This window comes from Anolis sagrei, chromosome 4 (assembly GCF_037176765.1).
Source record: "Anolis sagrei isolate rAnoSag1 chromosome 4, rAnoSag1.mat, whole genome shotgun sequence".
NCBI classification, from domain to species: Eukaryota; Metazoa; Chordata; class Lepidosauria; order Squamata; family Dactyloidae; genus Anolis; species Anolis sagrei.
Genome location: NC_090024.1, coordinates 242119158 through 242145862, shown reverse-complemented (window position 1 = coordinate 242145862; position 26705 = coordinate 242119158). Strand labels below are relative to the sequence as shown.

Below are 26705 nucleotides of genomic sequence, written 5' to 3'. Positions count from 1 at the left end.
TCCCAGCCCATCCCAAGGGCACCTGCCTGTCTCCCTGGCCTCTGCAGAGCCTCTGGAGCCACGCAGGAAGCAGCAGTCCAAGGAGGCAGGCCTTCCCCGCCATGCCTCAGGCCACCGCACTTTCTGGGTCCCTGGCCACCACTAGATGTAAATATTTAATATTTTTATTAATATTTTCAAAAACCCACAAAACAGCGAGTCCGCTAAAAGCAAAGTAGCAAGGAAACGCTGTGAAATTACCTCCAAAACAGACCTATGCTCTATTCTCTGTGCCTCTGAAGCAGTGGTTCTCAACCTGGGGTCCCCAGATGTTTTTGGCCTACAACTCAAAGAAATCCCCGCTATTTTACCTGCTGTTAGGATTTCTGGGAGTTGTAGGCCAAAAACATCTGGGGACCCCAGGTTGAGAACCACTGCTCTAGAAGCTTGGACCAATTCTAATGGTTTGAAGTGACCGGAGCGTGGCTTTCAGTTGGACGTTAGAAGAAGGAACTCAATGGCAAGAGCAATTCAGCTGTGAAAACAATTCCCTAAGCCAGTGGTTCTCAACCTGGGGTCCCCAGATGTTTTTGGCCTACAACTCCCAGAAATCTCAGCCAGTTTACAAGGATTTCTGGGAGTTGAAGGCCAAAAACATCTGAGGACCCCAGGTTGAGAACCACTGCCCTAAGCTAAGGTGGTGTTTCCTGATCTGTATATCTTCAGAAAGATGTCCAGATCAGGACATCTGGACAGCCTTAGAATCATAGAATCAAAGAGTTGGAAGAGACCTCATGGGCCATCCAGTCCAACCCCATTCAGCCAAGAAGCAGGAATATTGCATTCAAATCACCCCTGACAGATGGCCATCCAGCCTCTGTTTAAAAGTTTCCAAAGAAGGAGCCTCCACCACACTCCGGGGCAGAGAGTTCCACTGCTGAACGGCTCTCACAGTCAGGAAGTTCTTCCTCATGTTCAGATGGAATCTCCTTTCTTGTAGTTTGAAGCCACTGAAGACTTCTCTTGAGTAGAATTGAAATGGGGGGGGGGGTTGCTTTAGCTGGAGCTTTTGCATTGAGGTTGGACTCAGTGACCTACGAGACTCCTTCCAGCCTTCTGATTCTAAGGCTCTTGCGAACTCATAGAGCAGCCTTCCCCAATTTTGTTCCCTCCTGTCAGCTAAGGATGATGGGAATTGGAATTCAAACCATCCAGAAAACATCTTATGGTAGGAGCTAACCAAAAAGCCGAAAGATGAAGGGAATCCAAAGACACTCTTGTGGTAGGTCAAGGCTCAAAGCCATTCTTACCACGTGCAGGAGCATAGTCATAACGCGTTGTGCCTAATGGAGTGGAGTAGACAGTAAAGGGTTACATTAGCAGAAGGCAACTTTGGTCTAAAAGTGCATTTCTGGTTTGGAAAAGAGGTTAAATAGTGCGGGGATGACTCTCAACCTTTTCAAAAGGCATATCTGCCCCAAGAGGCTTCCAGGAAAGGTAATTTGTTTTGTGAGGCTCAGGACTGCAAACATAGCCCCAGGATTGAGGGATGCTCTTTGTCCAACTCTGGACTCGATGGACCCCGAGTTGAAATCAAAATAAGGCTACATTCTTTATGTCCACTAGAGATTCAACCTGATGTTAAATTCAACAAAAAATCATGCTTTACTCTTCCTCTCCCCTCTGGCTATGCAATAGAGAGACAACATAGATCTGGTGTTCCATGTAGTGTTTTTATTGTGCGCAGAAAAGACAATTTTAAAGATGTGCCAACTGAACAAAGGCCACACAAAGGGAGTTAGGTCTGAACGCTCTCCTGTCTGGCTTGATTTCTTCAAATATGGCTTCAAGAAAGGATCCAAGGAAAGGAGTCAGGCAAACTGGACGGAAAAGGCCCGAACCACAGGAAGGTGATCCAGAGGGAGGAATCTGAGGTGGACAGGTGAGTGAGTTGGCAGCAGGAGAGGCACAGAGGAGGACCCAGGATGCCAGGTGGCCCTTCTGTTGATTCTCTTCCTCCTCCTGGGTCCTACTTCTTCCACTCTTTCTTCTCGTAGTCCCACTTGGCTGCGAAGCCCTGCACGGGGTTAACGTGCATGTCCAGCATGCGCTGTACTTGCATCGCCTTCCACTCGTCCGACAGCGTGTGCGGCTTGGGAGGGAACACTGTGGGCACCAGAAGGGGTGGAAGAGAGAAAGAAGTGCTGGGTGAGATGGACACCATGGAGGACAAAAATAAGTCAAGATGGAGGTTTCGCCCTCTTTTTCTGGGGTTCAGTAGTTACTTAGCATGCTTGGGGTGCCCTTTTCAAGATCAGGGTGATGAAGGAATCACATTAGTAACTGTTTGCAATCCCACCCCTTGCATGAAGCACTACTGCAGTTTTCTCAACCTGGGGGTCGGGACCCCTGAGGGGGTCACGAGGGGGGTGTCAGAGGGGTCACCAAAGACTATCAGAAAACACATATTTCTGATGGTCTTAAGAACCCTTTTGGCAGAGAAGACTGAAGATCTCTCTGCCTGTCCTTCTTTTCTTGTGTTGGTGAACTACAACTCCCAGAATTCAAAAATAGCCCCCATCCCAACCCCACCAGTAGTCAATGTTTGGTGCAGATCCATTGTGGGCTGGGTTCCAGGGGCGGCTCAACCCACTACGCAAAGTAAGCATTCGCAGTATTGTTGGTTTTGCCCAGGGGCGCTCTTGAGGTGCTCTTGGGGGAAAATAGACCTTGACATATGCGAGTTGTAGTTACTGGGATGTATAGTTCATCTACAATCAAATAGCATTCTGAACTCCACCAATGATGGAATTGAACCAAATATGGCACACAAAACTCCCACGACGAACAGAAAATATATATCAGTAATTGGTTGGGGGAGGGGGGTGGGCACCAAAATACTGTTTGCTTACCATTGAAAATTACCTAGGGCTGCCTCTGCTGGGTTCAGAGTGTTCTTTGATTCCAGGTGAACTATAAATCCTAGCAACTACCACTCCGAAATATCAAGGTCTATTTCCCCCCAAATCCACCACATTTGGGCATATTGAGTATTTGTGCCAAGTTTGGTCCAGATCCATCATTGTTTGAGTCCACAGTGTTGGTGAACTACAACTCCAAAACTCAAGGTCAATGCCCACCAACCCCTTCCAGTATTTTCTGTTGGTCAGGGGAGTTCTGTGTGCCATGTTTGGTTCAATTGCATCATTGGTGGAGTTCAGATTGTAGGTTAACTATAACACTATGACTATAAATCCCAGCAACTACAACTCCCAAATGACAAAATGAACCCCCCACCCCTCCAGTATTCAAATTTGAGCATATTGGGTATTTGTGTCAATTGTGGTCCAGTGAACGAAAATACATCCTGCATAGCAGATATTTACTTGACAATTCATAACAGTAGCAAAATGACAGTTTTGAAGTAGCAATTAAAATAATTTTATGGTTGGGGGTCACCACAACATGAAGAACTGTATTAAGGGGTCACAGCATTAGGAAGGTTGAGCACCACTGCACTAGTGGAACTCAGCATTAGCCATGGATCAAAAACAAATCTTGGTCAAATTCCTGTTTGGAAACTATGAACTCCTGACTCCCATCCTGTGGTTGCACAAGCTGTTCCAGAATCTGATTTTTTTTAGTTGTTCTGTGCTTTCAAGTCCACTCCAATTTGCAATAACCCTATCACTGTGTCCTTGCCAAGCTTTAATCGCATGAGGTTTCTTATTACCTACGACTGAGAGGGAGTGCAACTTATCCAAGGTCTGTCTGCCAGTGGATTTCAAAGGCTGAGCAGGAATTCAAACCCTGATGATACAGCGTCGTAATCCAGTATCCAAGCCACTACACAATACTGGCCTGGATTAAGCTGCTTGAAACCTGGTTTATAGAAAACCCGTTCCTCTTGAATTCATCTACTTATTGCAATATTCCACCAGGATTTCTGGAAGGATTAATCCATAGTCCTCCCTGGTAGTCTTTTTTTTGGAAATATTCCATCCATGGAACAGTTTGAGCAATAGATATCAGAACATGGCCATATAGCCCAAAACGACCTACAACAACCCAGATATCAGAGTTTGAATCCCTGCTCAGCCATGGAAACTCATTGGATGACCCTAAATAAGTCACACCATCTCACTATGAGAAAGGCAGGAGCAAACCCTTAGTAAGTGGTTCTCAACCTTCCTAATGCCATGACCCCTTAATGCAGTTCTTCATGTTGTGGTGACTCCGAACCATAAAATTATTTCCGTTGCTACTTCATCACTACTTTTGCTACTGTTACGAATCATAATGTAAATATCTGATAAGCAAGATGGATTTTCATTCCCTGGACCAAATTTGGCACCAATACCCAATCCGCCCACATTAGAATACTGGTAGGGTTGGGATAGGATGGATTTTGTCATTTGGGAGTTGTAGTTGCTGGGATTTATAGTTCACCTACAATCAAAGAGTATTCTGAACTCCACTAACGATGGAATTGAACCAAATTTGGCACACAGAATGCCCACGACCAACAGAAAACACTGGAAGGGTTTGGTGGGCATTGACCTTGAGTTTGGGAGTTGTAGTTCGCCTACAGAGAGCACTATGGACTCAAACAATGATGGATCTGGACCAAACTTGGCACGAATACTCAGTATGCTAAATGTGAACACTGGTGGAGTTTGGGGAAAATAGACCTTGACATTTGGGATTTATAGTTCACCTACAATCAAAGAGCATTCTGAACTCCACCAACGATGGAATTGAACCAATCTTGGCACACAGAACTCCCATGACCAACAGAAAATACTGTTTTCTGATGTTCTTTGGTGACCCCTCTGACACTCCTTTGCGACCCCTCCAGGGGTCCCGACCCCCAGGTTGAGTAATGCTGTACTACACAATACTGGCCTGGATTAAGCTGCTTGAAACCTGGTTTATAGGAAACCTGTTCCTCTTGCATTCATCTACACCAATATGGACTGATTGCAATATCTGGAAGGATTCATCCAGAGGCCTCCCTGGTGTGTGTGTTTTTTTTTAATATTCCATCCATGGAACAGTTTGAGCAGTAGATATCAGAGTCACACCATCTCACTCTGAGAAAGGCAGGAGCAAACCCTAAGTAATTGGTTCTCAACCTTCTGAATGCCATGACCCCTTAATACAGTTCCTCATGTTGTGGTGACTCCCAACCATAAAATTATTTCCGTTGCTACTTCATAACTAGTTTTGCTACTGTTATGAATCATAATGTAAATATCTGATATGCAGGATGTATTTTCATTCACTCAACCACATCTGGCACAAATACTCGATACGCCCAAATTAGAATACTGGTAGAGTTTGTGGGAGGATTGCTTTTGTCATTTGGGCGTTGTAGTTGCTGGGATTTATAGTTCACTTACAATCAAAGAGTATTCTGAACTCCACCAACAATGGAATTGAATCAAATTTGGCACACAGAACTCACATGACCAACAGAAAATACTGGAATGGTTTGGTGGGCATTGAACGTGAGGAGTTTTGGAGTTGTAGTTCACCTACTCCAGGGAGCACTGTGGACTCAAACGATGGATCTGGACCAAGCTTGGCACAAATACTCAGTATGCCCAAATGTGAATATGGGTGGCGTTTGGGGAAAATAGACTTGACATTTGGGAGTTGCAGCTGTTGGGATTTATAGTTCATCTACAATCAAAGAGTATTCCGAACCCCACCAACAATAGAATTGGGCCTAACTTCCCACACAGAACCCCCATGACCATCGGAAAACACTGGAAGGTTTGGTGGGCATTGACCTTGAATTTTGGAGTTGTAGTTCACCTACATCCAGAGAGCACTGTGGATTCAAACAATGATGGATCTGAACCAGCTTGGCACAAATACCCAATATGCCCAAATGTGAACACGGGTGGAGTTTGGGGGAAATAGACTTGACATTTGGGAATTGCAACTGTTGGGATTTATAGTTCATCTACAATCAAAGAGTATTCCGAACCCCACCAACAATAGAATTGAGCCTAACTTCCCATACAGAACCCCCATGACCAACAGAAAATACTGTGTTTTCTTATGGTCTTTGGTGACCCCTCCGATATCCCCCTCACGAACCCCCCCAGGGGTCCCGACCCCCAGGTTGAGAATTGCTACCCTAACTCAACATAAGTCAACAATGACTTGAAAGCACACAGCAATAACATCCAAACACTAATCAGCCGCAGACCTGTTTAACTTTCAAAATCAGAGCAGAGGATGTTATATTGTTTTGTGTAGGATTCTGAAGATCATCCATGGAGTGTTGTATCCTGGTCTTCCATAGACCATCACTCAAGGAGCTCTTCCACAGCAACTTTCAAGATCTCTCGTTACCTCCCTCTGAGACTGAGAGAGTGGGACTAAAGTCATAAGAGTTGGAAAAAAACCCAAGGGTCACCCAGTCTAACCCACCCGTTCTGCAATGCTGAGATACACAATTAAAGCACCCGTGACCGATGTCCACCCAGCCTCTGTTTGGAAACATAAGAAGAAGTATTATGACCCCATCACACTAGTGAATGAATCCACTTTAAAGCCAGTTGCTGCCTCCTGCAGAATTCTGGGGATTGTAGTTTCAGGAAAGAGCCTTTAACAGCCTCATTAAACTGCAACATCCAACATTCTGCAGGAGGCAGAAACAGATTTAAAGTGGATTCATTCTCTAGCGTGATTAAGTAGTTGGCCAAAGTTCTCCACTGGTTGGGTTGTTGTAGGTTTTTTTTCGGGCTATATGGCCATGTTCTAGAGGCATTCTCTCCTGACGTTTCGCCTGCATCTATGGCAAGCATCCTCAGAGGTAGTGAGGTCTGTTGGAACAAACTATCTACAGACCCACCAAGAAAATCCAACGAATGCTCCGTTCAGCAAAGGACAAGAGGAATCCTCTCACTTCTGCAGGAGTCTACCGTACTTTACTTAGGCGATCCCTCGTTTTCTGAGGATGATTGTCTTCCAACATTCTTGTGGGTCCGTATGTGGCTGTGGAGCCCTATTCTTGCTCTGCATCTTCTCCCGCAGTGAGGGCATTGGTTTCCAGGTGGAAGGCAGTCTCAGTCGGGGTTGGCTTGACGCGCCTTCCTCTTGGCACGCTTCTCCCTTTCACCCTCCATTCGTGCCTCCTCAAATTCTGCAGCACTGCTGGTCACAGCTGACCTCCAGCTGGAGCGCTCAAGGGCCAGGGCTTCCCAGTTCTCAGTGTCTATGCCAGAGTTTTTAAGGTTGGCTTTGAGCCCATCTTTAAATCTCTTTTCCTGTCCTCCAACATTCCGTTTTCCATTCTTGAGTTCGGAATAGAGCAACTGCTTTGGGAGACGGTGGTCGGGCATCCGGACAACATGGCCGGTCCAGCAGAGTTGATGGCGGAGGACCATCGCTTCAATGCTGGTGGTCTTTGCTTCTTTCAGCACGCTGACATTTGTCTGCCTGTCTTCCCAAGAGATTTGCAGGATTTTCCGGAGGCAGCGCTGATGGAATCATTCCAGGAGTTGCATGTGACTTCTGTAGACAGTCCACGTCTTGCAGGCATATAGCAGGGTTGGGAGGATAATAGCTTTATAGAAAAGCACCTTGGTATCCCTACGGATGTCCCGGTCCTCAAACACTCTCTGCTTCATTTGGAAAAATGCTGCACTCGCAGAGCTCAGGCGGTGTTGTATTTCGGTGTCGATGTTGACTTTGGTGGAGAGGTGGCTGCCAAGGTAGCAGAAATGATCGTGCCAAGGTAGTCTACCGTATACCATGCAGCTGTGGAAAAGTCTACATAGGGACCACCAAATGCAGCAGCATTGCCCAAACACGAATCAAGGAACATGAAAGGCACCACAGACTACTACAACCAGGGAAGTCAGCCATAGCAGAGCACCTGATGAACCAACCTGGACACAGCATTTTATTTGAAAACACAGAAATGCTGGACCACTCTCACAACCACCATGTCAGACTACACAGAGAAGCCATTGCAATCCACAAGCATGTGGACAACTTCAACAGAAAGGAGGAAACCACCATGAAAATGAACAAAATCTGGCTACCAGTATTAAAAAAACCCTCTAAAATTAAAACAGCAGAGGGAAAACAATCAGGGACATCTAATCACCTCTCAACAAAAGATTGCTCCAGGCACTGCCAGGCTATTTATTTATTTATTTATTTATTTTGGTTACTTCTACCCCGCCCTTCTCACCCTGAAGGGGACTCAGGGTGGCTTACAAAAGCAAGGCACAATTCGATGCCCGCATCACATAACAGCAATAAAACAAGATAACATCAATTAACAATTAACAACAATTCTTGCATTACAACCATAAAACCAATAAAAACCAATTTCTACTCATTGACGGTCAGCGTTCGCTATCTCATAGTTCAATTTCCAATTCCACAATTGTCAGTCCTGTCCTATTCGTCTGGTTGTCCTTATCTAGTTGTCAGATTGCCCAAAGGCCTGGTCCCACAACCACGTCTTTACCCTCCTCCTGAAGGAGAGGAGGGATGTCGATGCCCTAATTCCCCCTGGGAGTGAGTTCCACAGGTGAGGGGCCACCACTGAGAAGGCCCTGCTCCTCGTCCCCACCAGCCTCACTTGTCATAGCAGTGGGGTCAAGAGCAGGGCCCCCTCAGATGATCTCAGATTCCGGGGTGGGACGTAGAGGGAGATATGTTTGGACAGATACACTGGACCGGAACCATACAGGGTTTTGTAGGTCAAAACCAGTACCTTGAATTGTGCTCGGAACTGAACCAGCAGCCAATGAAGCTGACACAGCAAGGGGGGGGTGCTCCCTGTATGTCGCTCCGGTGAGCAATCTGGCTGCCGCTCACTGGACCAGTTGAAGTTTCCGAACAGTCTTCAAGGGCAACCCCACGTAGAGTGTGTTGCAGTAGTCTATCTAGCTATCAAATGCTAATCAAGGTGGTCAGTTGAAACATTCACACCTAGCTCCAGCAGACAAGAGTTCCTTGTCCCACCCTGGTCTTTCTACAGATATATAAACCCATTTTCCTACTTCCAACAGACCTCACTACCTCTGAGGATGCTTGCCATAGATGCAGGCGAAACGTCAGGAGAGAATGCCTCTAGAATATAGCCATACAGCCCGAAAAAACCTACAACAACCCAGTGATTCCAGCCATGAAAGCCTTCGACAATACATCCTCTACTGGTTTTCTGTGGCTCAGCAGACATTCAATCCGCAATCCCTTGTAGTAGTTTCCAATGCAAATCACTGCACCGCCTTAGCTTTCCCTGGCACATCCTACAGGTACTTTCCCATGGCCACACCTGAGAGTTGCCCATTTTCCAAAGAGGCCTCCTGCTATTTCTCAGTATCGATCATGCGCTTCTCAGGACTCACGGCTTCGCCTCCCATCTGGGAATCAGATAACCCTGAAAGTTTAGAAATTCCCAGAAGCCTCTCCAAGGCATCCGAAAACATTTCTGGCCCATTCACCTTTCAGGAGTAAACTTTTCCCTCCCTGTGGAAAGGGAGGGAGCGAGGAAAAGATGCAACGTGACTTCCATTTTAATTTGGAAAGGAAAGAGAACGAGTCTCAGCCTTTGAGAAATCTGGATAATGCTGCCCTAGAATTACCCGGCACGGATGCCGATCCAAGCGTCCGCATGACTAATGCATGATGCGCAGGAGCTAGAGCGATGCTATGGGAGGCAGAAAGGATGTATTTCTTTGGATATCACCCTTTTGAAAACAGCCTATCTGAGAGGGATTGTTGGAAGGCCAAAACCTTGATCCCAGGTCCAGAGATTCGTGAATGCTTCCCTGTGACATTCTTCATAAGAGCTCTGCAGCAAAAAGAATTGGCATTGCTCCTCCAAATAAGAATCCTGACTTCCCAAATGACGAATTTAGGGAAACAGGCAGGCAAATGCAACATTATCAAGGGAAGGACAACACAACAAGCAGAAAAGCTCAAGGTGTGAATATAATACTAGAAATCAGGCATGGGCAAACTTGGGCCCTCTGAGTGTTTTGGACTTCAACTCCTAGAGTCATGTAGAGCCACTGCCAGAAGGGACAGAGAGTTTCATCTATGCTGACGATCATGCCATCACCGCTCAAGCAGAGAGCTTTGAGATGGTAGAAAAGAAGCCATCTGAAGCTCTAGGTGCTCTTGCTGCCTAGTACAGGGAAAACCAGCTGATTCCTAATCCATCTAAAACACAGACGTGTGCTTTTCATCTTAAGAAAAGACAAGCATCCCAAGCTCTGAGGATTACCTGGGAAGGAATCCCACTGAAGCATTGCAGCACAACCAAATACCTGGGAGTCACTCTGGACCATGCTCTTACCTACAAGAAGCACTGCCAGAATATCAAGCAAAAAGTGGGCGCTAGAAACAATATCATAGGAATGCTGACTGGCACAACCTGGGGATCACAACCAGATACAGTGAAGACATCTGCCCTTGCGCTATGCTACTCTGCTGCTGAGTATGCATGCCCAGTGTGGAACACATCTCACCACACTAAAACAGTGGATGTGGCTCTTAATGAGACATGCTGCATTATCACGGGGTGTCTGCGCCCCACACTGCTGGATAAATTACACTGCTTAGCCGGTATTGCACCACCTGACATCTGCCGGGAAGTAGCAGCCAATAGTGAAAGGACCAAGGCAGAGACATCTCCAGCTCATCCCTTGTTTGGGTATCAGCCAGCATGTCAACGACTTAAATCTAGAAATAGTTTTCTAAGATCTACGGAGACACTCGCTGGAACACCTCAGCAAGCAAGAGTCCAAAAGTGGCAGGCTAAGACCTAAAACCTCAATCAATGGCTGGTATCAAATGAGAGACTCCCCCCCCTCCCCCCCGGGCACACAGAAAACTGGGCGACTTGGAAGGCGCTGAACAGACTGCGCTCTGGCACCACGAGATGCAGAGCCAATCTTAAGAAATGGGGCTACAAAGTTGAATCCACGACATGTGAGTGCGGAGAAGAGCAAACCACAGAAACCTATTACAATGCAGCCTGAGCCCTGCCACATGCACAATGGAGGATATTTTTGAGGCAACACCAGAAGCACTCCAAGTGGCCAGCCACTGGTCAAAGGACATTTAATAGAATGCCAAGTTTGCACAGCCCATAACAAGCGAACATTCAAGTCTAGGGAATGTAACTTGTGTTTGACTCCAGCTCCCAGAATCCCCCAGTTGGGATGCTGGCTGGAGCAGGCTTCAAACTGGAGTCCAAAAAAGAGTCTTGGGCTGGATCTACATTGCATTATCATTGTAGACTCATACAGTGTAGCTGGCTGCACTGAGCTGCATCATATGGATCTATATTGGCTCTGTGATGCAATTTTAGACTGCATTATACGGCACTGTAGATCCAGCTCTTCTCAAGCTATGCAAAAACAATGCCCTGCTTACTATTAACTGACAGTGCGGTTGACTAAGCAGCGGAGGAATTATACCCAGGCATTGAAACGAGGGTTGTGACCCAGAATAGAAGAGATAGGTTCAATTATTCTGAGCTAATTGGAGCTGCAGAGAACAAGGGATGGGAGCTCACGGATGATGCATCACGGCGGTGACTCAGGCTGCATTTACATTGCCCTATATCCCAGGATCTGATCCCGGAATATCTTCTTATCCCAGATTATCTGGCAGTGTAGACTCACATAACCCAGTTCAAAGCAAATAAGATGGGATCGGATTCTGGTATGCAATCCAGATTATCAAGGCTCTACTGAGCACCAATCAGAAATTAATGATTAATATATTTTTTTGTTCCTGGGTTATCAATGTCACTGGCTAATTGATTCCATCATAGTAAAGGTTTTCCCTTGACATTAAGTCTAGCCGTATCCGACTCTGAGGGGTGGTGCTCATCTCCATTTCTAAGCTGAAGAGCCGGCATTGTCCATAGACGTCTCCAAGGTCATGTGGCCAGCATGACTGCATGGAGCGCCGTTACCTTCCCACAGAAGCGGTATCTATTGATCTACTCACATCTGCATGTCTGCAAACTGCTAGGTTGGCAGAAGATGGGCCTAACAGTGGGAGCTCCCTGGAGTTGAACCACTGACTTTTCAACAAGCTCCTTGTTGACTCCTTGTTCTTTACTGATAATCTGCATGGTATATTTTCTTTCTCTGGCAAGACAGTGTGTGGACTGGTAAAACGTGAACTACGTGTGATTTTCATTGTGCCACAGAAGGGACATCAATGTGGTGAAAAGGGACTCAAAGATGTTGCTGGACTGTACTTTTGAGCATGCCCCACTCTTAGCGACTGCTGGGAACTGCAGTCCAAAAACACGGGGAGGCCAATGTGATTCCTGTCCCTAATCTCAAAAGACTAGCTCCACATTAGACGTTGTGTGTAAATATGTGGATATATATCATGTGACCCTCTGGAAGTTATTGAATTTGCAGTTCTCCATAGCTCCTGGCAACAGCGAGGAATGCTGGGTGTTGCAGTCCACTGACATCTCAGGGCCGCTCTGTTTCCACCTCTGACTGAAAGCAATTTCAGAGAAGTGGAACAAGGATGAACCTTCCTACTTCAAGCAGACCTTTGGACTCAATACCAAGCCAGAAATGGGCAGAAAGCCATCGTGCTGCAAAGTGCAAAGTGTAGTGAATTTCTCGTAAGGCTAGAAAATGCACAGCTCGGCCCTTCTTCCAATGAGTGCTCAAAAAGCAACTCCTATTGCAACTCCTATATCTGGCCTACTGTTTTCTTCTCCTCATCTAAACTGATTTTACAAGAATTACTATCAGAAAGCATGCAAAATCCCACTTCCCAATTAAGCAAGGGCACACTCGAGCAGTGATTCATTGAGTCGAGCGACAGCCTTGATTAATTGGGCCATATGTATGTATGCTTAAAGCTCATCATTTCGTGACACCAGCACTTTTGGCAACCTGGGCATGCTTTCCTCTCCTGCGTGACGGAACACAGATCGAGTAAACATCTGATTCTCAATCCATATACATTGCGACTCAGAGCATCTTTTAATTACCAGGCATGAGCAAACTTAGGCCCTCCAGGTGTTATGGACTCCAACTCCCACAATTCCTAACAGCACTTTTGGGGACCCGGGTACACTTTCCTAACTTGCCTGATGGAACACAGATGGAGTAAACATCTGATTCTCAATCCATATATATTGGGTATCTGAGCATCTTTCAATCACCGGGCATGGGCAAACTTGGGCTTTCCTTTGGGCCTTGGACTCCAGCTCCAACTTCCCTTGGACTCCAACTCCCACAATTCCTAACAATAATTTTGGAAACCTGGGCACGCTTTCCTCTCCTGCGTGACGGAACACAGATCAAGTAAACATCTGATTCTCAATCCATATATATTGGGACTCAGGGCCTCTTTCAATCACTAGACATGAGCCAACTTGGGCCTTCCCTCCAGGTGTTTTGGACTCCAACTCCCACAATTCCTAACAGCACTTTTGGGAACCTGGGCATGCTTTCCTCTCCTGCGTGATGGAACACAGATCGAGTAAACATCTGATTCTCAATCCATATATATTGCGACTCAGAGCCTCTTTCAATCATCGGCCATGGGCAAACTTGGGCCTTTCCTTGGGCCTTGGACTCCAACTCCCACTCCAACTTCCCTTGGGCCTTGGACTCCAACTCCCACAATTCCTAACAGCACTGTTGGGAACCTGGGCACACTTTCCTCTCCTGCATGACGGAACACAGATCAAGTAAACATCTGATTCCCAATCCATATATATTGGGACTCAGCCTCTTTCAGTCACCGGGCATGGGCAAACTTGGGCCTTCCCTCCAGGTGTTTTGGACTCCAACTCCCAGAATTCCTAACAGCACTTTTGGGAACCTGGGCACGCTTTCCTTTCCTGCGTGACGGAACACAGATTGAGTAAATATCTGATCCTCAATCCATATATATTGGGACTCAGAGCCTCTTTCAATCATCAGGCATGAGCAAACTTGGGTCCTCCAGGTGTTTTCGACTCCAACTCCCACAATTCCTAACAGTAATTTTGGGAACCTGGGCACATTTCCTCTCCTGTGTGACGGAACACAGATCAAGTAAATATCTGATTCTCAGTTCATATATATTGCAACTCAGAGCATCTTTTAATCACTGGGCATGGGCAAACTTGGGCCTTCCCTTGGGCCTTGGACTCCAACTCCCACTCCAACTTCCCTTGGGCCTTGGACTCCCAACTCCCACAATTCCTAACAGCACTTTTGGGGACCCGGGTACACTTTCCTAACTTGCCTGATGGAACACAGATGGAGTAAACATCTGATTCCCAATCCATATATATTGGGACTCAGAGCCTCTTTCAATCACCAGGCATGGGCAAACTTGGGCTTTCCCTTGGGCCTTGGACTCCAGCTCCAACTTCCCTTGGGCCTTGGACTCCAACTCCCACAATTCCTAACAGTAATTTTGGAAACCTGGGCACGCTTTCCTCTCCTGCGTGACGGAACACAGATCAAGTAAACATCTGATTCTCAATCCATATATATTGGGACTCAGAGCCTCTTTCAATCACTGCACATAAGCAAACTTGGGCCTTCCCTCCAGGTGTTTTGGACTCCAACTCCCACAATTCCTAACAGCCTACCGGCTGTTAGGAATTGTGAGAGTTAGAGTCCAAAACACCTGGAGGGAAGGCCCAAGTTGCCCATGGCCGGTCTACATTGAGCATGTGATGTATTCTATGGCAGTGGCTGGTCTTTCTCCTCCTCCTCCTCCTCCTCCTTCCCAGCATGTTGTTCCCCTCCGGCCTCCATGCCCTTGACTTGGCAGATGGACCGCTCTTGCAAATCCCCAGAAAACAGCTCCTTTGCAACCAGCCGCAAGGGACCAGAGCGCAAGGCAAACAAGCGGCCCCTTTGTTCCTCCTCCCAACCCTGATGTTTGGGAGTGCAAGCTGACATGTCTTTGGGGTTGGAAAGGGGGGAGGAGGGTGTTGTTTACTCTCCAAAGGTCCAGGAACACATCCTCCGCTGTGGGCAAGAGGCCTGGGCTGAGTTGTTGGGGGGAGTAATTGGGATTAGGAAGCGAAGGCAGGGGCTCCCACTGCTGGAAAGCATCTGGCACTGCAAGACGCACACACACACACACACACACACACACACACACACACACACACAACACTGCAAAGCCCAAGGTTTCTACCGTATTTATTCGAATCTAATGCGCCAACGAATCTAAAGCGCACCTCTATTTTCAAAACCCTGAAACAAAAAATAGTTTTGGCAGCTGAAAGTAATGCTCAGCAGCAAAACATGCATTGTATTGTCGAAGGCTTTCATGGCCAGAATCACTGGGTTGTTGTAGGTTTTTTCGGGCTATATGGCCATGTTCTATAGGCATTCTCTCCTGACGTTTCGCCTGCATCTATGGCAAGCATCTTCAGAGATAGTGAGGTCTGTTGGAAGTGAGTGAAGGTACTTGAAGTCCCATCATCCATGGTCCACCCTCCACCAAACTGCAGCAGGATATCGATTGGGTCATGGGGGTTCTGTGTGCCAAGTTTGGTCTTTATTGGTCATTGGATAAGGGTCGTAATGGTTTCAGTAAGTGAGTGAAGGTACTGCAAGTCCCATCATCCATGGTCCAACCTCCTCCAAAGTGCAGCAGGATATAGATTGGGCCATGGGGCATTTTCTCCTGACGTTCTGTGTGCCAAGTTTGGTTTTGATCAGTCATTGGATGAGGGTCGCAGTGGTTTCAGTAAGTGAGTGAAGGTACTGCATTATCCATGGTCCATCCTCCTTCAAACTGCTAGTTTACTTCAAGAAAATAGACCTTGACATTTGGGAGTTGTAGTTGCTGGAATGTATAGTTCACCTAAAATCAAAGAGCATTCTGAACTCCACCAATGATGGAATTGAACCAAACTTGGCCCACAGAATTCCCATGACCAACAGAAAACACTAGAAGGATTTGGTGAGCTTTGACCTTGAGTTTTGGAGTTGTAGTTCACCTACATCCAGAGAGCACTGTGAACTCAAACAATGATGGATCTGGACCAAACTTGGCACAAATACTCAATATGCAAACACTGTTGGGTTTTGGGGGAAATAAACCTTGACATTTGGGAGTTGTCGTTGCTGGGATTTATAGTTCACCTACAATCAAAGAGCATTCTGAACCCCACCAACGATAGAATTGGGCCAAACTTCCCACACAGAATCCCCATGAGCAACAGAAAATGCTGTGTTTTCTGATCGTCTTTGGCAACCCCTCTGTCATTCCCCCCACAACCCCTCCTGACCCCCAGGTTGAGAAACACTGACATAAGTCAACAAGGGACTTGAAGACACAAACAGACACACATTGGGTCATTTTAGTCCCAGAAGAGTCACTCGATCTCTCTTGGAATAAAAGCCTCTCTTGGACCTAAGACAGTGGTTCTCAACCTGTGGGTCCCCAGTTGTTTTGGCCTACAACTCCCAGAAATCCCAGACAGCTTACCAGCTGTTAGGATTTCTGGAAATTGAAGGCCAAAACATCTGGGGACCCACAGGTTGAGAACCACTGACCTAAGAGAATCATAGAATCATAGAATCATAGAATCAAAGAGTTGGAAGAGACCTCATGGGCCATCCAGTCCAACCCCATTCTGCCAAGAAGCAGGAATATTGCATTCAAATCGCCCCTGACAGATGGCCATCCAGCCCCTGTTTAAAAGCTTCCAAAGAAGGAGCCTCCACCACACTCTGGGGCAGAGAGTTCCACTGCTGAATGGCTCTCACAGTCAGGAAGTTCTTCCTCATGTTCAGATGGAATCTCCTCTCTTGTAGTTTGAAGCCATTCTTCCGCGTCCTAGTCTCCAGGGAAGGAGGAAACAAGCTTGCTCCCTCCTCCTCCCTGTGGCTTCCTCTCACATACTTATACATGGCTATCATATCTCCTCTCAGCCTTCTCTTCTTCAGGCTAAACATGCCCAGCTCCTTAAGCCGCTCCTCATAGGGCTTCTTCTCCAGACCCTTGATCATTTTAGTCGCCCTCCTCTGGACACATTCCAGCTTGTCAATATCTCTCTTGAATTGTGGTGCCCAGAATTGGATGACCAAACATGTGGCAAAATTGCACCAGGTAGGGACATTTGGCAGCATTTAGTGACAAGAAATATTTGTAAATAGTGGTGCGGAATCAGGATGGTATAATGGTCTGACTATTGGACAACCATTGGCTATGAAATCCATTCCATGACCTTGGGCAGGTCACACACTCTCAGCCTCAGAAGAAGGCCAGGGCAACGCTCCTTTGAGCAAACCTTGCTAAGAAAGTAGGTCTTACAATTGCAATGGATTGGCAATGACCTGAAGGCCTACAACGGGAACCAAATGCAAGGATGTGCAGCTCTCCAAGGTAACTTGGGGTCAAGATAGTTGACCTTTTGCAGCCTAGGGTTGTTCCTAAACAGGATTCCCAGATTGCAAGACTACCCCACTCCCCTCGCCCCTCCTGCCACGTCTTCCTTCTCATACCAAACATGCGTTGCCACCAAACGATTAATCCGGTGACGCCAAAGAAAAAGAAGATGGCTCCCAGGACGGTCTTCCACTCGTTGCTGGGCTTGTTCATTTCGCTGTAGGTCTGGTGGAACTTTATCCGGTACACTGCAAAGGAAATAAAGGAGGGAGGGAGACCCACGTTACCACCTGCCTCTCTCCTGCTGAAGCCCCCCGTTTTCCCCCTCTGGATGCATCTATGTTGCACCTCTTGAACTTAAACAGAGGCTGGATGGCCATCTGTCAGGGGTGATTTGAATGCAATATTCCAGCTTCTTGGCAGAGGGTTGGACTGGATGGCCCATGAGGTCTCTTCCAACTCTAGGATTCTATGATTCTATGCTGAATGCAATGCAATCTTGGGATTTTTAGTTTGATGAAGGGCTCTTTGGCAGAGGAGGCTCAAGGCTTTGTGAAACTACAACTCTCAGGACCCCATAGCATTGAGGCGCAGTAATTAAAAGGGTGCCAAACTGCATTCATTTGATACAAGAGATGAACCCCAAGTCTTTGGTCCTCCAAACATTTTGAACTTTGGCTTGCAGGATCCCTGATGTATGAAGTTTTGAGGAACTAGAGTTCAAAATATATGCAGCATTAAAGTTGGGGAATTGCAGTACTAAGGAGCTCTAGTTCCCCTCCAAAGATTATGGTTGTCTAGCAGAACATTGAGAGCGAGATAGGAAGCTTTTGGGTGGTCACACTCTCTCAGGCTTTGAGGAAAGCAAAGGCCAGCTTTCCTTCTCTCTCTCCCTCTTTCTCGTTCCTTCCATCCCTCCCTTTCATCATTCCTACCCTCTTCCTTCCTTCCTTCCTTCCTTCCCTCTCTCCTTCCATCCTTCTCTTCCTCCTTTTTTTCTTTCCTTCCTTCTTTCCTCCCTCCTTCCCTCTCTCCTTCCATCCTACAATTCCTCCCGTTTTTCCTTCCTTCCTTCTTTCTTCCCTCCTTCCCTCCTTCCCTCTCTCCTACTCTTCCTCCCTTTCTTCTTTCCTTCCTTCTTTCCTCCTTCCTTCCCTCTTTCCTTCCATCCTTCTCTTCCTTCCTTCCTTCCTTACTTCCTTCCTTCTTTCCTCCCTCCTTCCCTATCTCCTTCCATCCTTCTCTTCCTCCCTTTCGTCTTTCCTTCCTTTTTTCCTCCCTCCTTCCCTCTCTCCTTCCATCCTTCTCTTCCTCCATTCCTTCCATCCTTCTTTCTTTCCTCCCTCCTTCCCTCTCTCCTTCCATCCTTCTCCTCCTCCCTTCCTCCCTTCTTTCCTCCCTCCTTCCCTCTTTCCTCCCTCCTTCCCTCTCTCCTTCCATCCTTATCTTCCTCCCTTCCTTCTTTTCTCTCCATTCCCTCTCTCCTTCCATCCTTCTCTTCCTTCCTTCCTTCCTTCCTTCCTTCCTTCCTTCCTTCCTTCTTTCCTCCCTCCTTCCCTCTCTCCTTCCATCCTTTCCTCCCTCCCTTCTTTCCTCCCTCCTTCCCTCTTTCCTCCCTCCTTCCCTCTTTCCTCCCACCTTCCCTCTTTCCTTCCATCCTTCTCTTCCTCCCTTCCTTCCTTCCTTCCTTCCTTCCTTCCTTCTTTCCTCCCTCCTTCCCTCTCTCCTTCCATCCTTATCTTCCTCCTTTCCTCCCTCCCTTCTTTCCTCCCTCCTTCCCTCTCTCCTTCCATCCTTCTCTTCCTCCCTTCCTTCCTTCTTCCCTCCTTCCCTCTTTCCTCCCACCTTCCCTCTTTCCTTCCCTCCTTCTCTTCCTCCCTTCCTCCCTCCCTCCCTCCCTCCCTTCCTTCCTTCCTTCCTTCCTTCCTTCCTTCCTTCCTCCCTCCCTCCCTCCCTCCCTCCCTCCCTTCTTTCCTTCCTCCTTCCCTCTTTCCTTCCATCCTTCTCTTCCTCCCTTTCTTCCTCCCTTCTTTCCTCCCTCCTTCCCTCTCTCCTTCTTTCTCCTTCCATCCTTCTCTTCCTCTTCCTTCCCTTCCTTCCTTCCATCACCAGGCAGCCAGTCCTCCTAGCAGGGAGGGCTAGCATGTGGCCCCTGAGTTAGAAATTTTGCCCAGGCCTGATATAGAATCATAGTTGGAAGACTGTTATCCAGTCCAACCCCATTCTGAAATGCTAGAAAAGCACAAAACACGCCCAAGAGATGGCCATCCATCCTCTGCTTCACTTGAGTAAAACGGCTTGGAAGCCTATCCAGTAGCCTATATTCTGCTGCATCCTACTCACAGGCCACTTTCTCCTCGTTGCTCAGCTGCGCCCAGGAGCCTTTCTCCTTCTCCTTGAGGGCCTTCTGCGTGACGTCCAGATCCTTGCAAAACGGGGCGTCCGGCAGCGGATAACTGCGCTTGTCATAGTAAAGGGGCACGGAGAGGTCCTCTTGGGTAGAGACTGTCAACAGAGAGAGAAACAGCAACCGAGATATGTCAGCATGGACTTTCATCACTGAATTAGCTGAATTCAAATTTTATATGTTTACTAGCGGTACCCGCCACGCGTTGCTGTGGCCAACCTTCCCTCCCTCTCTCTTTCTTTCTTTCTTTCTTTCTTTCTCTCCTTCCTTCCCTCCCTCTTTCCTTCTTTAGCTCTTTTTCTTTCCCTTCTTCTTTCTTCCTTCTCTACCTGTTTCTTTTCTCGCTTCCTTTGCTCTTTGGTTCCATCCTTCCTTGCCTCTTTCCTTCCTTCCTTCCTTCCTTCCTTCCTTCCTTCCTTCCATCCCTCTTTCTCTCTTTCGTTCCTTCTCCCCTTCCTTCCCTCTTTCACTTTTTTATTTCATGATCTCCTTCCTTCTCTCCTTCCTTCCTTCTCTACTCTTCTTTCTTTCCTTTTTTTCTCTCCTTCCCTCCTTCTTTTCCTCTTTCTCTCCCTCCTTCTCTCCTTCCTTCCTTCCTTCCTTCTCTACCCTTCTTTCTTTCCTTCCTTCTCTCCTTCCCTCTTTCTCTCCCTCCTCTCCTTACTTCCTTCTCTATCTTTCTTTCTTTCCTTTTCTCCTTCCCTCCTTCTTTCCCTCTTTCTCCCCCTCTTTCCCTCCCTCCTCTCCTTCTTTCCTTCTCTACCCTTCTTTCTTTCCTTCTTTCTTTTTCCTTCCTTCTTTCCCTCTTTCTCCCCCTCTTTGTCTCCCTCCTTCTCTCCTTCCTTCCTTCTCTACCCTTCTTTTTTCCTTCCTTCTCTCCTTCTTTCCCTTCTCTTCCTCTTTCTCTCCCTCCTTCTCTCCCTCCTTCCTTCTCTATCTTTCTTTATTTCCCTCTTTATCTCCTTCCCACCTTCTTTCCCTCCTTCTCTCCCTCCTTCTCTCCCTCCTTCCTTCTCTACCCTTCTTTCTTTCCTTCCTTCTCTCTCACCTTCCTTCCTTCCTTCCTCCTTTCCTCCTTTTTGTGTATGTGTTTTGTGTGTGTATACTGGCTGTTAGGAATTGTGGGAGTTGAAGTCCAAAACACCTGGAGGGCCCAAGTTGGCCCATGCCTGCACTACAACTTCCTCAGCCTTCCTATCTACCATGGTCACATCCTGGATTCCCAGAGAAGATGGTGAAATCTCTCTTTTTTGGGAATTGTTAGACGGCTAACTCTCAGACTGGGGATTCTTGTAATGTCAGGGGCTGGACTAGATGACCTTTAGGGTCCCTAAACATTCTGTGATTCTTTCCTTTGGAATATCAAGAGGTCAAGAAAATGGCCCTCTTGTGGGCATGCTAGGAAGAGCAGCTAGATTTGCACCAACTCTTCCACCCAATGTTGCTGGTGGCTTTGGTCGTGTCAGGAGCGACTTAAGAAACTCCAAGTCCCTTCTGGTGTGAGAGAATTGGCCGTCTGCAAGGACGGTGCCCAGGGGACACCCGGATGTTTTGATGTGCTGTTGGCTATTTTTTTGTTGAAGGCTTTCATGGCTGGAATCACTCGGTTGCTATAAGTTTTCTAGGCTGTCTGACCATGTTACAGAAACACTCTCTCCTGACCTTTCGCCCACATCTATGGCAGGCATCCTCAGAGGTTGCAAGGTCAGTTGGAAACTAGGCAAGTGGGGTTTATATATCTGTGGAATGTCCAAGGTGGGAGAAAGAACTCTTGTCTGGGTGATAACCTTTGATTGATTGCAGCATTGTTGACCATTTCCACCACCTTGGTAACCACCTCTCCATAAAAGTTTACATTGACACCGAAATACAACACCACCTGAGCTCTGCAAGTGCAGCTTTTTTCCAAATGAAGCAGAGAGTGTTTGAGGACCGGGACATCCATAGGGATACCAAGGTGCTTGTTTATAAAGTCATTGTTCTCCCAACCCTGCTCTATGCCTGTGAAACGTGGACTGTCTACAGATGTCACATGCAACTCCTAGAATGATTCAATCAATGTTGCCTCTGAAAAATCCTGCAAATCTCTTGGGAAGATAAGCGGACAAATGTCAGCATGCTGGAAGAAGCAAAGACGACCAGCATTGAAGTGATGGTCCTCCGCTATCAACTCTGCTGGACCGGCCACGTTGTCCGGATGCCTGACCACCATCTCCCAAAGCAGTTGCTCTACTCCAAACTCAAGAACAGCAAATGCAATGATGGAGGACAGGAAAAGAGATTCAAAGATGGGCTCAAGGCCAACCTTAAAAACTGTGGCATAGACATTAAGAACTGGGAAGCCCTGTTCTTGAGCACTCCAGCTGGAGGTCAGCTGTGACCAGCAGTGCTGCAGAATTTGAAGAGGCACGAATGGAGGGTGAAAGAGAGAAACGTGCCAAGAGGAAGGTGTGTCAAGTGAACCCCAACCGAGACCGCCTTCCATCTGTAAACCGATGCCCTCACTGTGGGGAAAGATGCAGATCAAGACTTGAGCACTTCAGCTGGAGGTCAGCTGGGACCAGCAGTGCTGCAGAATTTGGAGGCACGAATGGAGGGTGAAAGAGAGAAACATGCCAAGAGGAAGGCACGTCAAGCCAACCCCAACTGGGAATGCCTTCCACCTGGAAACCGATGCCCTCACTGCGGGAGAACATGCAGGTCAAGAATAGGGCTCCATAGTCACCTACGGACCCACCGCCAGTACACCGATCTTGGAGAACAATCTTGACAATCCTACTCGGACAATGAGGGATCATCTAAGTTAGTAAGTAAGTAAGCAGCATTTTTGCTGTTGTTGTTTCTCCAAATTGTGGTGCAAATATATTGCACTATGGAATGAATTCAATTATGACACCATAGCTCAATGTTATGGAACATATGGGAGATCTAATTTTTATAAGTGTCTTTTGCTTTATAAAAAGTGGGGAATCACACCACATTAATTTGCAGTTATGGCTGGGGATGATGGTTGTTGTAGTCCTGTTAAAAAGCCAGGTTTGGAGGAAGCTGCGTTAGGGGGAAGGACATATATGACCCTGGACAGTGGAGTTGTTTGAGCATTATACAATAGTGCTGGAAAACCACTAAGTCATGGAAACCCATAGTGGGCAGGTCACACTCTCTCAGCCTCAGAGGAAGGCAAAGGCAAATCCCCTCTCAATAAATTTTGCCAAGGAAAGACTATGATGGGGTCATTCTTACCATGTCCACCATGACCATGAGCCGTTCGAATGGCAGCAGCACTGAGGGCTCCTCTTCTGGTCAGGATCCCCATGCGCATGGACATCAGCGACAGCATCTGGAGACATCGTGAAGACATAGAATCCTAGAGTTGGAAGAGATCTCGTGGGCCATCCAGTCCAACCCCATTCTGCCAAGAAGCAGGAAAATTGCACTCAAAGCACCCCGACAGATGGCCATCCAGCCTCTGGGGCAGAGGGTTCCACTGCTGAACAGCTCTCACAGTCAGGAAGTTCTTCCTAATGTTCAGGTGGAATCTCCTTTCCTATAGTTTTAAGCCATTGTCCCATTGCGTCCTCATCTCCAGAGCAGCAGAAAACAAGCTTGCTCCCTCCTCCCTATGACCCCCCCCCCCCCACATATTTATCCATGGCCCTCATCATGTCTCCTCTCAGCCTTCTCTTCTTCAGGCTAAACATGCCCAGCTCTTTAAGCCGCTCCTCATAGGGCTTGTTCTCCAGACCTTTGAGTTGCCATCCTCTGGACACATTCCAGCTTAGAGTCAACATCTCCCTTCCATTGCACTGCCAAAAATTGGACACAGTGTGATTCCAGGTAAAGTGGCCTGACCAAGGCAGAATAGAATAGAGGGATAGTCGAGCCAGGCATCGTCCCCCATTCTGTATCTTTGCAATCTATGTCAAGCAGGTGAGAAGGTGGCATATAATGCCATGACAGAGCAGAATCAGGAGAGTCATCACCAAAAAGCCAGTGCAATTCTAGCCTGCATCAATAGAGTTGAGGGTGTAGATGGAGGGAACGGAAGTCATATTCCCACTTCATTCTGCTTTGGTCAGATCTCACCTGGAATAATAAACCTGTGTCTAGTTTTGGGCAAAGCAATTCAAGCAGGAGATGGGCACATTTCCAGAGAAGGATGACCAAAATGATCAAAGGTTTGTAAGCCAAGCATTACATTATGTATTGTCAAAGGCTTTCATGGCTGGAATCACTGGGTTGTTGTAGGTTTTCTGGGCTATATGGCCATGTTCTAGAGGCATTTTCTCCTGACGTTTCGCCTGCATCTATGGCAAGCATCCTCAGAGGTTGTGAGGTCTGTTGGAAGTAGGAAAATGGGTTTATATATCTGTGGAATGACCAGGGTGAGACAAAGGACTCTTGTCTGCTGGAGCTAGGTGTGAAGGTTTCAACTGACCACCTTGATTAGCATATTATGGTTTGGAAGTGCCTGGGGGGAATTATGTAACAGAATTTGAAACATTTTCTATTCCTGGTTTGAAAGTGTTATTTCCTGTTTAATTGTGTGGCCCTTACTTTGAAAGTTGTTGCTCTACACCAGAAACTTTGCTTTTGTGGCTGTTACAAACTAGGCTGAGATTTGATGAGATATCCATTGAGAAACGATAGCAAAATGGGCTGCAGGATGTCCCTCCTGCAAAAACAGGTGTAATAAACTTTTCCCAATTAGGGAACTCAATTCAGAAACAATATTTATAACCCAGGAACAAAAATAGTGTTACATAGTTACAGACCTTCTCACCTGGAATAATATATGGTAAGAGGGGCGGTTGTTTTGTGCCTTCAGGTTTCCCTTTGCCTTCCTCTGAAACGGAGAGAATACGACCTATCCACCCTGGGTTTCTATGGATGAGTATGTTTCCAGGGGCATAATATAATGCTTATGGAGCAAGGGATGTTTACTTTGGAGAAGAGAAGGTTCAGAAGGGCATGACAGCCATGTATCAATATTGAAAAGGAGGTCCCATTGAGGAGGGGAGAAGCTTGCCTTCGGCTGCTCTGCAGAACAATGGAAACTAATTGCAGAAAAAGGACATGGGCAAACTTGGGCCCTCCAGGTGATTTGGACGTCAACTCCCACAATCCACAATCCCAAGAGCAGCCATGGGCACAGTTAGCAAAGTTGGCTATTAGATATTGAAGGAGCTGAAGTCCAAAACACCTGGAGTGTCCAACTTTGCACATGCCTGCTAAGAAAAGCAGCTTTGAGTGGACATGCTCCAAGGTAAGGGTACTAGTGCTTCCAAAATTTCTACAGCAGGCACGTGCAAAGTTGGACACTCCAGGTGTTTTGGACTTAAACTCCCACAATCCAAAATCTCTAGAGCAGGCATGGGCACAGTTGGCAAAGTTGGCTGTTAGGAACTGTGGGAGTTGAAGTCCAAAACACCTGGAGTGTCCAACTTTGCACGCACCTGCTGTAGAAATTTTGGAAGCACTAGTATCCTTCCCTTGGAGCATGTCCACTCAAAGCTGCCTTTCTTAGAATCCTAGAGTTTGAAGAGACCATAAAGGCCATCCAGCCCAACCCCTAGCTGAACTTTAGTAGTAGTAATAATAATAATAATAATAATAATAATAATAGTAATAAATAGCTATTGATGTTAGCCATCTTGAGGTAGAGAGGGGCCTCATGATGTTCCCTTCTGAAACAAAAGGGTAATAAAGCAAATTAAGAACTTTTGGAAGAAGGAGAAAGTGCAGACAGGAAGCCAAACACCTTGAGCTACATAGACCTAAGGAAACTAGAAAACAAGACAGGCCTACACTACACGGTTCCCTCTCCCCTGGTTTCTCTCCATATGGCTAGAGCTAGACAATGCTGCTGGATAATTATATGTTTTAATGGTTTTATACGTTTTAATAATATTAGGTTGAATGTTTTAACTGTATTTTTATGAATGCATGGCATCAAATTCTGCCAATTTCGTAAGCCGCCTTGCGTTGCCGTAAGGCTGAGAAAGGCGGGCTACAAATGCCGTAAATAAATAAATAAAATAAATAGATCTGTCCACAAGAAGCCATTTCTCCCATCTCAGTGTCCCAACTGCCCATTGGCCTGGCCAGATGCCACTGAATCCGAGGCAAGGTGGCCACTTTCCAGAAGGAGCTAGACAACCATCCTTTCTGACCTCTATTCATGTGAAAGTGTTGCCAAAGCCTGGGATGACTTCATACCCACCTCAGGCCCCCGAGCCGCTGATAGGGACACAGATTGTGAAACATTAGGCACATCTGTGGACTATATGGGGTGAAAGTTCTGTGCAAATGGGGTGCCAACGTATGGACTATATGGGTAGAAAGTTCTGTGCAAATGGGGTGCCAAGGAAAGACAGGTCAGGAGACCCTGATTCCAGTTTGCAAAGGAAGACAAGAAGGTGATGAAGTCCAAAAGGGACCCTCAGTGTCCAAGTAATGAGCGAAAATGGAGTCTGGCAAAAGTGGGACCAAACTGGTGGCCAAGTCGGAGGGGGGATCCCCAAATCAGGTGTCTCAGGAAGCAGCCAAGCCCAGAAACAGGCCAAGGTTTGGAGACACGGCAGCGGTGACGGCACAGACTTACCGTGGGGCCGAGACGGAGCTGCAGCCGACGTGGGAAATGGAGGCAGCAACAGGCTCCCTTTTTATTTTTCGGCTCCAGAGAGCGGCTGCTTGGAAAGTGGCAAGCAGCCAAGGCCCCAACAGCTGCCAAACAGGGACTCTTATTATAGCACAAGCCTGGCTGCAGAGAAGGGGACGGCCTAAGAAGACAGCCCCTTTTCTCCCTTTTGTGGGCCTCTCTTGCTGCTAAGGATGGGGTCTGGCCTATGTGTCTTAATAGTTAGCCACCTCTCTGACTGCCCTGTGTTGACTAGCTCTGGTCTAGAACCCGTTCAAAGGATGGCTCATGAAGCACAAGGTT

At 47.0% G+C, this 26705-nt stretch overlaps 1 protein-coding gene across 1 annotated transcript; it reads right to left on the bottom strand.

The window, feature by feature from the left end:
- Positions 1-1693: 1693 nt before the first annotated feature.
- Positions 1694-26705, bottom strand: COX4I2 (cytochrome c oxidase subunit 4I2). The gene is made up of 5 exons (XM_060771843.2): positions 26367-26705; positions 23006-23102; positions 19699-19860; positions 17472-17603; positions 1694-2145 (listed from the first exon to the last, which is right to left on the bottom strand). The coding sequence occupies exons 2-5, from the start codon at positions 23100-23102 to the stop codon at positions 2009-2011; spliced, it is 528 nt and encodes a 175-aa protein (XP_060627826.2). The 5' UTR covers positions 26367-26705; the 3' UTR covers positions 1694-2008.